The sequence below is a fragment of the Vitis riparia genome, chromosome 8, assembly GCF_004353265.1.
Source record: "Vitis riparia cultivar Riparia Gloire de Montpellier isolate 1030 chromosome 8, EGFV_Vit.rip_1.0, whole genome shotgun sequence".
NCBI lineage: Eukaryota > Viridiplantae > Streptophyta > Magnoliopsida > Vitales > Vitaceae > Vitis > Vitis riparia.
The window spans coordinates 19,454,808-19,468,473 of NC_048438.1; the positions used below are offsets into that span (position 1 = coordinate 19,454,808).

The 13,666-nt window shown below is 35.6% G+C and overlaps 3 protein-coding genes across 6 annotated transcripts; 1 reads left to right on the forward strand and 2 right to left on the reverse strand.

Annotated features, from left to right (window-relative positions):
* Positions 1 to 1,447: 1,447 nt before the first annotated feature.
* On the forward strand, positions 1,448 to 6,303 carry LOC117920045. Of its 4 annotated transcripts, none has more exons than XR_004652181.1 (4): positions 1,448 to 1,546; positions 2,816 to 2,926; positions 5,593 to 5,701; positions 5,886 to 6,303. XR_004652181.1 is itself a non-coding variant. In XM_034837396.1 (3 exons), the coding sequence occupies exons 1-3, from the start codon at positions 1,509 to 1,511 to the stop codon at positions 6,052 to 6,054; spliced, it is 306 nt and encodes a 101-aa protein (XP_034693287.1). In that variant the 5' UTR covers positions 1,448 to 1,508; the 3' UTR covers positions 6,055 to 6,303. The 4 variants fall into 4 exon arrangements, 2 of the variants coding, with proteins under 2 accessions (XP_034693287.1, XP_034693286.1); XR_004652180.1 differs by having other exon boundaries at positions 5,593 to 5,691; XM_034837396.1 differs by lacking the exon at positions 2,816 to 2,926 and having other exon boundaries at positions 5,593 to 5,691.
* On the reverse strand, positions 3,031 to 4,935 carry LOC117920044 (transcription factor ORG2-like). The gene is made up of 3 exons (XM_034837393.1): positions 4,615 to 4,935; positions 3,698 to 4,054; positions 3,031 to 3,252 (listed from the first exon to the last, which is right to left on the reverse strand). The coding sequence occupies exons 1-3, from the start codon at positions 4,906 to 4,908 to the stop codon at positions 3,166 to 3,168; spliced, it is 738 nt and encodes a 245-aa protein (XP_034693284.1). The 5' UTR covers positions 4,909 to 4,935; the 3' UTR covers positions 3,031 to 3,165.
* Positions 6,304 to 8,796: 2,493 nt separating the features above from the next.
* LOC117919638 (ribosomal RNA small subunit methyltransferase nep-1-like) lies at positions 8,797 to 13,427 on the reverse strand. Its single transcript, XM_034836846.1, has 8 exons — positions 13,283 to 13,427; positions 10,852 to 11,099; positions 10,498 to 10,590; positions 9,869 to 10,013; positions 9,648 to 9,758; positions 9,488 to 9,570; positions 9,339 to 9,396; positions 8,797 to 9,085 (listed from the first exon to the last, which is right to left on the reverse strand). The coding sequence occupies exons 2-8, from the start codon at positions 11,095 to 11,097 to the stop codon at positions 9,006 to 9,008; spliced, it is 816 nt and encodes a 271-aa protein (XP_034692737.1). The 5' UTR covers positions 11,098 to 11,099; positions 13,283 to 13,427; the 3' UTR covers positions 8,797 to 9,005.
* Positions 13,428 to 13,666: the final 239 nt, after the last annotated feature.

The following is a 13,666-nucleotide window of genomic DNA, read 5'->3' on the forward strand; positions in this document are numbered from 1 at the left end:
CGTATGGGTTGTGAAGGAGACAAGGGTCAAGAAATCTGATATTTCAACTTCCATAAGGTGGGAGGATTCATACCCTTAAATCTCAATTCTGATGCAGTACAAAATGTTGGGTTGTTTTGTTGAAATGGGGTGGTGGGATGGCGTCCTTATGTTTCTAAATTCCTTCTTTTATACAGACAAGAAGCAAGTGGGCTACATGAATGGGGGATGGCACTCATCATCATGCTCGGTTCTATGTGTTTTTCCGTGGCTTTTATATTTGAATGCTAGCAAATTAATGTCGGCCAATTTCAATCCAGGGCGAGTTTCCAATTTTGGAATTTATAATTTTCGTTAATCAATTCTTTGTTAATTCGAAATCTGTCCCATTCCCACGACTTTTATCTAAAGAAGAAGATTTGATCGCTTAGCTAATTGGCTCACTCCTCCCTGCCATGCAATGTGATTATGATTGAGCTCCAAACGATGATATTACGTGAAAAAAAATGAAAATATAACGCCATATATGACCAACCAGGACAGTAGTATAAATCAAGAATTGATTCCAATTAAACTGTTCAAAAGAATGGTGCCAAATAATTGAATACGACATTTTATCCGTTACTTTGCTGTAGTGACCTACTGACCTTCATGCTTTCCTTTTGTCACTGTCCTTTTTGCCCTTTAAAACATTTGAGGGGCATCGACAATAAGAAGAAGAAGAAGAAGAAGAAGAAGAAGAAGAAGATACCATGATATGACATTTACAAGTACCCATTAAAAACCTGGTTTTGCATCATCCTAAAAACCCCTTTTACCACTTCTACATGACATCTTGTTTTTTATTAGCTGAGTATATATTATGATTACCTTTTTTTTTTTTTTTTTTTTTTTTTTTTTTTAAATTTAGAAAGGTCAGAACCATTTCTTTGGAATTAAAAATAAGTCCTACATTGATATTTGCAGTAAAGGAATGGAAAATTTCCTTGTTTGGAGAAAGGAAAGTAATGAAACATTGTGGAGTCATTAAAAGAGATTAGAGGTGCCTTATGTCTAGGGCACATTACCCTTTTTTTTTAATGGCGGTATCGTATATGTCTTTTGTGATAAGCACTCCCAAGGCCCATTGAGGCCCACTGTCAGTAGAGCAGTGGGATTTGGTCCCACGCAAATTGTCTCGGCTCAGTGGTTGGGTGGGGGCCTGGTCATGTTCTATTGGCCCCGTACGGTCGACTTGGCCGACGTATAATGGGCTGGGCCGCTAGATACGGACTTGGCTACAACTTCATTAGAACTTGATGTGGCCCTGGTAGACTTTAAATGACTCATTTTCCCTGTCCCCATTAAAGTGGGCCTACTTTTGGCCCAACGAAGGTCGACGCTCGATTTCCCTCTTTCGATAGCGTCATCAAAACGCAGCGTTTAAGTCTCCACTTCAAACCCCCCCGCCCCGCCCGCCCGCCCGCCCCTCCTCTCTCTCTGGTTAAGGTTATCGGCCAGCAGATTTCAGGAAATGCCACTTCAGAAAAATGTCAGATTTTGCTTACTTGAATATCGGTTGCTTGAGGTGAGGATTTCTCTGTTGAATACTCGGAATCGAGGTTTCTTGGAAATTCGTAAATTGAATTTTATTTCTCTAAAATTAGATACAGAATCAGAGGTTTGATTGTCTGCATTTTTTTGAATGGTTTCCCCATTTCGATGTTTTTCTAATTGAATTCTCAAAATTTAGGTTTATTTCTGTTTTCTTAGTTATGGAATGAACATAGCTTCAAATTTCTCTTTTCTTTGTCCTTACTTGAAGAATTGCTTGACTGAATGCTTTTTATTCAATCATTACTTCTCTCTATTCTGAAATCAAATCATTTCGAACATTTGAAATTTGGCAGTATCGTAGAAAAGATTTCTATGCTAAGAGGGTCAAGAACTTCCAAAGAGATGGAGTCTATAGAGTGATGATAACAGCACTCCTGTTGTGGAATTTTCCTATATTAATCAATCCAACATAGACTTTAATGAAGTCAGTAGAATGATACTTTATCAACTCTGATAATGACTTATGAACACTTGTCATAGATTTTGTTGATTGGCCTTCTTAGATTGTGACCATGTCCCGCAACAATCTCTAATTTAATTTGATAGTAGAATTCTATGATAGGCAGTTTTATGTTTCTTTTAGCATAGTGGTAAAGCATCGAAAATTAATTTGTATTGCAAGTTGTGGGAATTAAATTTTCAAAATTTTGTGACTAAAAATAATTGAAAATTCTTTTCACACTGGAATACAGCTGAATTCAGAGCAATAATATTATGAAAAATAAAAATTATTGATAGAGTATTAGGATTTGATCTTATGAGTCTCCAAGCTAGTCAGTGGAAAGTAGTCCATGATGTGTCCATTCAAAGGAAATTAAAATTTATTTGGAGTTAAAAGAAATTATTTTTGTTGAGAAAAAAAAGCAAGGGCTTTCGAGCTGTGTATTTATAAGATAATGAAAGGATTTTATATTTTATAAATCACACTGATAGATTTCAATAATATTGTAGGCTCGTAGCCATATAATGCCATTGTGAAATGTTAACATATCCTCTTCATATCTGTTTGTATCCTGTGCAGCTTTCCAGCATTTTTTGTTTTTAATGCAACTGTCAGAAGTCAATACAAATGCAAGGCTGAATTTATTTTTAGTTTAAGTAGAATTCTCCATTTATTTTAAGAATACTAGATACCTTTCACACACAGAATACATTTGAATAATGGCTTTGTTTCTTTCTAGATAGTATGTATATATGGGTCATCCTTTGATAACCTTTAAAGCTGTTGATGTTTTTACAGAATTATTAGCTTTCTAACCAGACCCACATGGACCCCAAGGGCATAAGACATTGTAGCCCCATTATATGGATTAGGCAAGTAAAGTTGATTGGTTGGGGTCTTGGTGAAAAGGTACTTCTGCTTTTTAAGCCCCTTGCTTTTTTTGCTTTGCCTCTTGGTGTACTTTGTATACAGCCTATGTACTTTCTTGTTCTTTTTGTTAGGTGCTTTCAATATATTTTTTCTTGCCTACCAATAAATAAATGGCATGGGCAACATGTCAAATTCTTGCATATTTTTCGAGATTAATTTTCTGTACATGTGCTTCCTCCATTACAAAACCCTCCTGTTAGATTATTAGAGCCAAGATTTCATGGAAAAGCGTCTCTTCTCTTCTCACACAATGAAAGGAGCTTCTCACTCAACACCTCGCACTCCATTCTATGAGTTCCTTCCACCTGAAGACAAAAGATTACAAGAAACTATTAGCATGTTAACTAAATGGTCAAATTCAGTAATAAAATCAATACATGGATAAAATTTACAAACATTTGTTTAAGGTAAGTAGTATGTGCAAGTGGCTTTTCTTAATAAGGTATATGAAACCATTTTACTAAGCACAATCTAGGAATTCAGTCATTCACAACTATCTTTCATAATTCCCAAACTTATCATAACTCTTGAATTATACCAAGTGTAAGGTAGCTATACATTCTTCGTCCTCTAAAATTTGTTTCTTTTTCATAGCTGCCATAGTGATTAAAACAAATTAATTTGTGGCTCTGTCTGATAGGTACCAATGTACTATTTTAGTTTATTTTTCGTTTGGTCATTGGTTGTGCAATATTAAAATATAAGATTAAAAGGTGAGACAGAAAAACCAAATATGGAAAGGAAAAGTACCTGAAGATGTAAATTGTAGAAGACCCTCCCTCCAAAGGACTCAAAAGATGATGCATTGATTACAAGAAGCCCATCCTCCCCCAAATTTAGCAGAACCTCTGATAATGGACTCTCATGGACCTTAAATGTGGATATCTGAACCACAATTTCCCTGTCACTGAGCCTGTTTGCTGAAACAGCAGATAAAGAGCTTGCAAGTGTGCCCTTTCTTTGCTTCTCTAGGTGAATTATATCTCCTTGCCTAGAAATCTTTGATAAAAGCTCTTCCTTCTTTTGTATCAGTCTCTCCACTTGCTGTTGTAGTTCTGGTATGTATTTCAGCACCCGTGAAACTGTGGAAGGAATGCTTAATTTCTTCTGCAAAACACCACAATATTATGAAAACTAGGTCTAAAAGGTATATAAAACTCATTCAAATAGGAAGTACATTAATCAGGGATGTCTGTAACCAATGTTTGAGAAAGAGTGACTTCGAAGCTTCTAATTAATTAAAGAATCAGATGAGTTTTATGTTACAAACCATTGCAGTGTAGTCTAAATACCTATACAAACATTTGATCTGCAAAAAATTTTGCAAAATTTTTAATTATAAGTCCTTCCTTGATATAAATCCTCACATTCAGCCCATATAAAATGCAAAATCTTTGCTTCTCAAAGAAAGCCAGCAGTAACTTAAAGCTATTTCAGTAATTTCTAGAAAAAGCAGGCCTCACTGTTTTGTTGGGAGAAGCATAGAAGGGGCATATAGGATATTTGGAAAATTACAAGCATAAGGACATTTCACCCTTTACAATACTTTGTCTTAATGAAGCATCAAAGATAAGAACTCAAATGATCTAGTTGCTGTTAGAAGTCATTCTTACTAGTTGTTTTCCTTGACACTCCTAATTAAACCAAAAAGATAGTTTAGTTAGTACCGCTTGATCTGCTGCTGGAAGGAGTGAACGCAGAGAGGAGTATAAGCTGTTGATCTTCTTACGACGATCCCGCTCACTTGCGTTGTGGTTAAGTTTCTTAACCATCGTGGGATTGCCACTAACTGCTGCACATGGTGTGGAATAATTGAGTTCAGCTTGTGGCTCAGATGAGGGCAAGTGAAGAAACGATTCTGAAGCTTCTGTTTCTTGATAGATGTAGTTCTGTTCATGGCTTATGGGATCCTCCCAGGGCCAACCAAAGGTTGAAAACAATGGAGGGGAGAATGCTAGCATTGTGGATTTCTTTGGGGGTGTTGAAACTTGAGTCTGATGAGAAAGTGAGACGATCTTGACAATATATACAAACTACCTGATCGACCTCAGCGTCTATTTGATTAATATATTCAAGGAGAAGATATTAAAAGTTTATTTCTCTCTGGGAATTGAAAATAACTTATTATTATTTTGGTTGGAATTGCTGTTTATTAGATTGATGAAGAAAATGACATCTTATTTTTTAATCCCAAGTAGTTCCACCCCTCACAACCTGAGTTGGTTAGCCCATTAAATCTAAGCAGTTCGTGCCTAACATGTAATAAAATTCGACGAGAAGGCGTCAACACATGCCTGCGCGTGTGTATAGCAGGGCGAAGAGGAACTATAAACTAACATTCGTATTTTACTTATGAAAAAATAAATAAATTAACACTCATATTTTGTTATTAGAAGGTTAAATCTTACTCAAAAATGCAATATAAAGGGTAAAAAAATCATATATATAGTTGGCCCCTTAATATGCTTAGTAAAGCTTTCTATTTAATCTCTGTCTGTAGGCCATTGTCTAATTGCATGAGCTCTTCTGGATATATACATCATGGTTAGATGCAACATTCATCCATATGAACTTCATGACTTATATTTGAAGGGATGTAGACCAAGCTTACTCACTTTCTTGCCCAAGCTTTTTATACTTTGTAGATGGGTGCAATTGGCAGTTTCAATCCAGCTGATGAGTTGGGACTCCAGTAACTACCACTTAGAAGACTTGGGGAACTTGTATCCCGGTATCCATCTAAGGTATGATGAGGTTGGTAGTTCAAGCAAATCAAAATCTGGGATAGTTTTGAATATGTTTTAATGTCTCTACATGTATCAAATAAAAAAGAATAATGGTGATTTTTTACTGAAAATGAATTGAAAAATAAAAGGCTTGGGGCCTTATCCATAGAACATTGATGTCATCGCTCACAATATTTTTATTCCACTTCCAGCTTTACGAAGACTGGAGATGAAGCTGTAAACCCCGTGTGTGATGCACGGGAAGCACAAGCTTATTGCAGGCTTGTAATTTGTTTGCGTGGGCATAAGCTGCCATGTCACGAGGAAGCACGCAGTCTCCGCATTCCTCACTCAGCCTCCCAAACTCTTGGCAGCTGTTAATATAAAACCGAGCACACCAGTCTTCTAGACGCTCTGGTTTCCATCATCATCAAGGTTTGAGGAATCTTTACTGAAAATATATTTTTACTTTAAAAGCAACTTGATGGGTTTTGGCTCCCTCTCCATGTTCTTTATTATCCATTCACTAAAATAAATAAAAGAAAGACCAGGAGTTTGGATTTGGAGCCAACCAGCTGATGGCTGGTTTGTTTGTTCATCAAACCCAGAAAAGGATATCAGCTTAGATTCCATCATTTCCATTATTTTTTTATTTTTGTTGTTTTTATTAAATTCTTTGAGCGGATTATATTCTTGGTAATGATAATAATTTTTTTTTAATGTTGCTTAAATTGGAAGGTTTTTGATATTTTAATTAACATGGACTTGCTAAGAAAATATATAGAAAAGAAAACCCTCGGAGAGTTTTGCACAGTATTACAAGCTAAATATGTAGTTTATTTTTCATTGTTTTTTTTTATATTATTTGTGATTTTAAAATTTTCAGGCAATTTAAGAATATTAAGTTGATAAGAATTCAGTTCATCGCACCCGATGGAAATAATTTAAGATTTATGGCGCGCTTAACTATGTGAAAAAATGAATAAATAATAAATGAATAAAGAAAATTATAAAATTCGTAAATCACCGACCATGATAATTGCCAGAACCCTTTTCAATTCTTTCCTTTTGTCTTGTTGATTCTTTCGTGTAGATGCATTGTGTTATCCACAATATAATATACCCTTATATATTTTCCCCGGTAAATTAATCATAGTGGTGTTTGGATGCCAAGAAAATCAGGAAGAGATCCATTGGGCTCTTGTGAGAAAAGTTGGATTCGTTCCCGGTAAAGCCTAAGGGTGTATGACAAACGATGCAGTGTGTTTGCTATCAATCTTGTCTTCATCCATACCAAGTTTCTAAATAAATTGGAATTTTGTATTAAATCAATTGACATGAAAGTTATGAGCTTACATATCACTTTGCCCTTTGGCACCGTCAGTGCGTGGACTGACCTAATTTGAAATTTTGTCACTTTTTAATATTCTGCTTTCTGTAAAATCAAATTTATATTTTCTATCCCAAAATCCAAATGACTCTGAATCTGAGCGGGAAGTTGAATCTATGTTTATACTATTATGCAAGTGGAAACCAAATTAAGAATTTTTTTCTAGCTGGTGACACCATGTTGGCTGGCTTTGTTTTTTCGTTATCCCAAAAGAGCCCATGGAGAGATCTGCTGAGCCCATTGTCAGGTTCTTGGGCATGCTAGTGGATCGTTGTGGGCCCTAATTGCATTGCGGGCCTTAAAATTGGTTTCGAATGGGTAGGAAGTGTGGTTGGGTTTCAACATCCAGCCCACCAGACACGCATTTTTTAATCAAATCAATAACGTAATTTATAGATTAATTATAAAAAAAAAAGGACCATATTTTTTATTATATGATGCTTTTATTTTATGGGTTTAAAAGGGGAAAGAAAATCCCAATCTTCTACAGGAAGGATATTTAACACCGGCTTTTCCACGCAAGGCAAAATAATGGAGACAGGTAGCAATGACTAATTAGCTGTTTCTACGGACCCCCGCGGTGACCCTTCCACCACTCTTTGTCTCAGGTTCTACCACAAGCCAATTAGAAGACCAATAATGCAATGCCGTCCATAGATCATCACCCAAATGTTATACACAATTTGGAAAGATGAAACCTCGTCAGAGACCATAAAGCGGTTGCTCAAGTGTTTGCTGGCTGCGTAACATTTCAATCATGTCTACCACTATTGTTTCTTCTTCTTCTTCTAGCAGGGGACGCAGCCTCAAACTCTAACCAGGAATTCCTGTTTTTGGGGCAGTTGAAGTTTAATGCCTCAGCTGAGATCCAAACCAATGGCTCAGTCACTGCGATCAATTCCACTGGACAACACAAGGGTCAAGTCTTCTACACCCTACCCCTCCAACTCAATAATTCCCACCTCTTTTGTTTTCTTTGTAAACCAACGATTCCCAGTTACATTAAAGAGGGAATTGCTTTTGTCATTGCATCTTCAAAGACGCTTTCCTGATTCCTTCGACAACGCTGAACAACAAAATAAAATGCGATTTGAGAATATTTTCTCAATTGCATTTTTCATGAAATTCAGTTGGCATGACAGAGAAGTGGGTGATGCTGACAACCATATGGCAATCAGACGGGAATGGAGAATTGAAGAAGATAAAGCTCACAGGAGGAGAACGTGTGCAAGTGTGTTTGGAATATGATGGAAGGGTCAAGAAGCTGAATGCAACATTGGCTCCTTTAGGAGTCGGCCTCTTCTCTATCTATCGCACAAGATCTTTCACCCTTTGCCTCTGAGAATGTGTGCGTTGGCATATCAACATATAATCCTGCAACTTTATCATCACATGATATACTCGGCTGGAGCTTTAAATTGAACGGCCAAGCACAAGATTTTGATCCTTCACAGCTCGCCAACTCACTCCAAGACAGGAAGGTTTCCAGAATTGGATCATCATATCAGTAACATGCCATTGTGTTTGTTTTGACGACCACCTGAAACTTCCTCTAAATTATAGTGAGGAAGATAGGCGCGTTTACAAGGAATCAGCGGAAGGTTGAAAGGCAAAATCTAGGTGGCAGAGGTTATAGTGATAGCCCTCTGGGCAAAATCCCTGCTATCCTCTTTGTGTCACAGTTCATGTTATGAACAGAAGGATGTCTGTAATAGTAGATCAGAAGCAAAATAGACAGAGGACAAGTCCTGCTTCAATTTTCTTTTTCTTTTTCTTTTTCTTTTTTGAAAAACGTGACAGCATTCATACATTCCCTGAATAAAATAAAATAAAAAGCTAAAAATCCTAAATGCAAGCATTGCACCTGGGTTTACATGTACTACTGGGAATGAAAACATCATGTTCTGATCTTGAGCTTCAACTAAAAGCAAAATGATGAGACCTAAAATATATTCCACTTCTGCATCAAGGCCCCACAGATCAAATAAGTACACCATGCAGCACTCAATGGATAGCCAGAAACTGCAAAAATAAGGGGGAGAAAATTGTCATCATTATGTTTCAACTGTCTCACAGTTGCTAGGCCAAAAATGGGCATAAGATATAAGCCCCAAATCCTTCATGTCTAAGAACATAGGATGACCAAGCAGCCACAGAAAATCCATCATCTAAAATGAATGAGAAGGATGATGATGAACAAGGAAGCAGATTAAATATGTGCTGGGTTTGGAATGTATTAAAATGCAATAACATACTTGAGTCAGGATTGACTTACTTGCTATGAAATCATCTGTATAATCATTACTAATTTTCCCATGGGCCATTGCACCAACCTAAACAACACAAGGATGAAATAAGATAGAGAACAAAAATTCTCTGTTGGAAGATGAATACAAATTAAAATGTGAGTTCTTTGGAGCATACCACAAAAACAAGGTCCACATCATCGCTAACAGCAGCCACATAGTCCCATATTGGAGTTGACTTTTCTGAACTATATGAGAAACCTGATATACAAGAAAACAATTTGTTCATTTCTAGTAAAAGTTGAAATATGGGAACACTTTACACAATAAATGCTCACCTATTTTTCGAGAGTTGACAGGTAAATATTGAGTAACTGGGTTCTTGATGACACGTAAAAGCTTCTCCCGCTTACCAACAGCAGTAATACTCAGTTTCTGTAGCAGCTGCACTGCATTTACAATTAGGGAGTGATTAAAAAATAACAGGGCAGAAAAGCCCAAAGAGCAAATAAAAGCACATTATATCCCATATAGCAAATAAAGAATTTGGAAAACTTACACATGATCCCAGAGAACCGCTTGTATGTCCTTGGAATGCGAACATGTGGCTTAACTTCAAAAAGCACACCTTTCTCGGTTCTTACATACACAGCTCGTAGCCTCCCAGCCTTATTAAGTGGGCTGTCTAAAATAGTTAGGAGAGCCTGAACACATCAATATTTAGGATCGTATATTGTTTAGAAACAAGCAAATATAAAGCTTTATGTACATGAAAAGTACCAAATTAAACATTTTCTTCTCCTTTATAGGTTTTTCTTTTCTGTATTTTGTTTTTGTTTGCACATACTTGTCAGTTGTGTGTCTTCTTTTTGATAAGTAAATTTTTGTCCCCATTGGGACTTGAACCTGGAACGTCCCACAAAACCCTCCCAACCCTTTACCAATTGAGCCAGGCCTCAAGGGCTTGTCTGTTACATGTCTTTGTGTGTGTCTAGGGAATGGTGCAGCACTGACTTCATAAAGCACTGTTAAACTAGTGAGTGTTGAAGCAACGAGCATAACATGAGTAGTGCATGCTTAAGTCCACAAATTAGGTTTGCGCTAAATCAATGTGGGACACATATAGCTAATTCATTTGAAATAAAAAATGTGTTGAACAACAATTTCACGCCTGTCAAATCAACTTACCTGATGAAGAATGTCAGGCCTGTAATCAGCAGGGTTTTTGTTATTTTTCCTCAGGAAATTTGCATGATCCTCTGAGCTCAGTAGCTGGTAACTCTGTATGCACAGGAACAGAAAATTATGTCACGTACAGAGAGAGAGAGAGAGAGTTAACTGATGAAAGCATAACAGAATTTTTTTGGTAAACACACAATAATGGCAAATGAAATCCTACTGCTTTTACATTCATCAAACACCCACACACACGTTTTAGAAGATGAATTAAAAAGGGAGAGGGGTAGTTTTTATAAACAAGTAAGCAAAATGAATTAATAATGCAGGAGTAGACATAACGAGAGAAGAAATAAAATTGATTACCTTTCCAACTTTTGCAACTTCTAAACAAGCCCTCTCAAGAATGAACGTAACCCCAGTCTTGTTGTTCGATTTGAATGGGACAAGTGGGATACCAGGAAGTTCATGTGTGATTTCTTCTGCCTTATTCTCATCCTGTGTGGCTGTTGCTGCTGTCTCCTCTTCTAACAATTGTTCTACTTCCTCTTTATCATAGTTCTCTTCCCTTCTCTTTCGCTTGTGCCCTTTTATGGCATAAGGCTGTACCATTTCTTGGTTGAGTAGAAATCAGTCAAGAAGTAGAAGAGTTTCATTAATGGCAATCAATTGATAATACCAAATGCAATTTTTTTCAGGTGAAGAAAGAAAACAAAAGAAACATTGCAGTGGTTGTTTCTTGCATCCAGAGAAAAAGAAATGTGAGAGGAGAGGAAGTGATTATGGTATTAGATTTTGGCATTTCGTCCAACATAAAGTTTTATTATAAGGAAAAAGTATAAGTAAGGTCTCGTTTGTATAGACTTTATTTTCTTTTTTTAAAAACAGAAAATAGTAATAACTTCGATATAAAAAGTAGAAACTCTCATACAAAAATTATAACTTTACCTTATGTCCTTATTTACTTCAAAAAATTTTAAATTTGAGGTGGTAAAAATGTTTTGAATTAGAAAATATAATTTTTTTTTTTTTTTTGTTATTTATTGCTCTCTCATAGTTGTTGATAGAGGAGTATAAAAGAATCATAATATAATTAAAATTTATAACTGCTTCAAATATAATTATCCAATACTATATTTTGACCTTGATATAATTAGAAAAGGCTCCTTCACTTCTTATATGTTTATTAAAAATTTGAAAAATAATGTCTTTTAATAAATTATTATCAATAATAGATATTGACTCTAGATAATATCTTATCCTCAAGCAAAAGAAATCAAACCAAAAGAGTTTAATTAGAATTAAATCCTTTTTATAAAAGGATAATTAATAATATGGTAGAGTTTTTAAAAACCATTACTCTTTTAATGTTAGTATTTAAAATTTTTTTTATTTTATATAAAATTTACTACTATTTTTTGTTTTTGAAAACAAAAAACAAAAAACAAAATGTATATCCCAATGGACACTAACTTTTTTCCATCAGCAATAGCATTCCCAAGTTACAAAGAACCGTGAAATCAATCCTCTATTTGATTTCAAGGAAGAAACATAAAAGAAAACTGTAGTTTTATTCTCTCCTCTACCTTGTCCAAAACAAAATACTAAATGATGTCGAACAGAACGGAAGAGCGTTCAATGATGTCGAACAGTCCGACCAAGTTATCAAATATTCTTTTTTGTATAATTTTGTGAATCGGGTTAGGGCATATATAGAGGATCACACTTGTGCATATGATTGACTTCATAGATTGGCTGTTTGTTAAGTAAGGGGATGACTTTCTTGTCTCTTTAGTCTTTGCTGCTTAGTTTTTTGGACGTTTATTTGTATACTTCGTGTGTACTGTTTTCGCCGTTCCTAGACGTTTCTAATGCAAGCTCTTATTTACCAATCAAAAAACAAAAATCTTGAAATTTTAAATTTTCAACAGCATGGACAGTTAAAAGCCTTCAAAAGGAAACCCCAGTCCTATATTTTGTTTCCAAAAACAAAGAGCAATAAGGGAACAAAAAATTATTTCTCATCTTTTGCTGCCAAAAAAAAAGAAGAAAAAGGTTGTATTGCCAAATCATCATTGGTGAAAATTTTACAATTCAATATTTTAATTACTTTTTTCCATATTTTCTTAGCATCTAAACCAAATCTATTTTGGTACATAAAATCTTTCTCAAATAGCAAAGACCCTTAATCTAAGAAAACATTCAATCTGAGCTGTAATCCAAACTGGCAATAATTCCACAGGTGTTCAAAGATAAACTCTAGAATTGAAAACTCCCAGCAGTAGCATATCCAACTTAAAAAGCAATCTAATTGCAATCGGCCGTCTGTTTTGGTACCAGGAAAATGGAGAAAAAAAAAAAACCATAAAAATTTTAGTCTAGGCAATAATAAAAAATGGCGTTAGTTCCAAGGGTGTTCAAAGAGAAACTCTAAAATTGAAAACTTCCAGCACTAGCATATCCAACTTATAAAGCAATCTAGAGTGAATCCGACCGTCTGTTTGGTTAGCAGGAAAATGGGGAAAAATAAAAACCACATTTTGATTACTATGTTATCTCTCGCGCTCTCTTTGCCGCCAAAAATCCGAAACAAAAATAAATAAATAAATAAATCAAACCAAGTAAGCCAAAGTGTCTTATGAGTTTTGCATGAAGACTAATTTGCCGTATTCTGAGCCCTAGACGGTGAACAATTTACTATTCAAATTTTCTTTCATTGTCTCGTTACTTTATCAGCATCCAAAGTCCAAACAATTGTGTCTAACGTAGAAGTCGATTGAATGAATTGGAAGAGTACCTTCAACTGAGAGATCGACCAAGACGCAACGTTTGGAGAAAGGGACGATTGAATGCTTTTGTGTGATGAGAAATCGAACGCTCTCGTGCAGTGACCGGGGTATCTTAAACAGATCGACCAAAACGCAGGACCCTTGAGAAGGAAAGATTTGATGCTTTTGTCCAAACGGAAATTAGGGCTACGTTCATTCTGCTGATCATGGACTGAGCATGGGCCGGCCCAATTTTTGAACTATTGGGCTATAACTGGGCCGAAGTCTAATTTATGTCGTAAACCTCTTCGTCAAATTTTAGAACTCGGAGATTTTTTAATTCATACTCAATTTTAGTTATTTACCAATTATTTTTTTCAATTGACCGTAGAAGTATCAAAAACCTAGGATCA

What these genes read in the sequence shown, in the direction of transcription:
- LOC117920045 (XM_034837395.1), top strand. Translation starts at nt 2,843, where the DNA reads ATGGACCCCAAGGGCATAAGACATTGTAGCCCCATTATATGGATTAGG. An exon ending in GTTGGGGTCTTGGTGAAAAG is followed by an intron (nt 2,927 to 5,575) that starts GTACTTCTGCTT and finishes TTCTTGCCCAAG; the next exon opens with CTTTTTATACTTTGTAGATG. An exon ending in TATCCCGGTATCCATCTAAG is followed by an intron (nt 5,692 to 5,885) that starts GTATGATGAGGT and finishes TTCCACTTCCAG; the next exon opens with CTTTACGAAGACTGGAGATG.
- LOC117920044 (XM_034837393.1), bottom strand. Translation starts at nt 4,908, where the DNA reads ATGCTAGCATTCTCCCCTCCATTGTTTTCAACCTTTGGTTGGCCCTGG. An exon ending in TTCCAGCAGCAGATCAAGCG is followed by an intron (nt 4,055 to 4,614) that starts GTACTAACTAAA and finishes GGTGTTTTGCAG; the next exon opens with AAGAAATTAAGCATTCCTTC. An exon ending in TCTACAATTTACATCTTCAG is followed by an intron (nt 3,253 to 3,697) that starts GTACTTTTCCTT and finishes TTTTGTCTTCAG; the next exon opens with GTGGAAGGAACTCATAGAAT.
- LOC117919638 (XM_034836846.1), bottom strand. Translation starts at nt 11,097, where the DNA reads ATGGTACAGCCTTATGCCATAAAAGGGCACAAGCGAAAGAGAAGGGAA. An exon ending in GGCCTGACATTCTTCATCAG is followed by an intron (nt 10,014 to 10,497) that starts GTAAGTTGATTT and finishes TGATGTGTTCAG; the next exon opens with GCTCTCCTAACTATTTTAGA. An exon ending in GCGGTTCTCTGGGATCATGT is followed by an intron (nt 9,759 to 9,868) that starts GTAAGTTTTCCA and finishes TTGTAAATGCAG; the next exon opens with TGCAGCTGCTACAGAAACTG.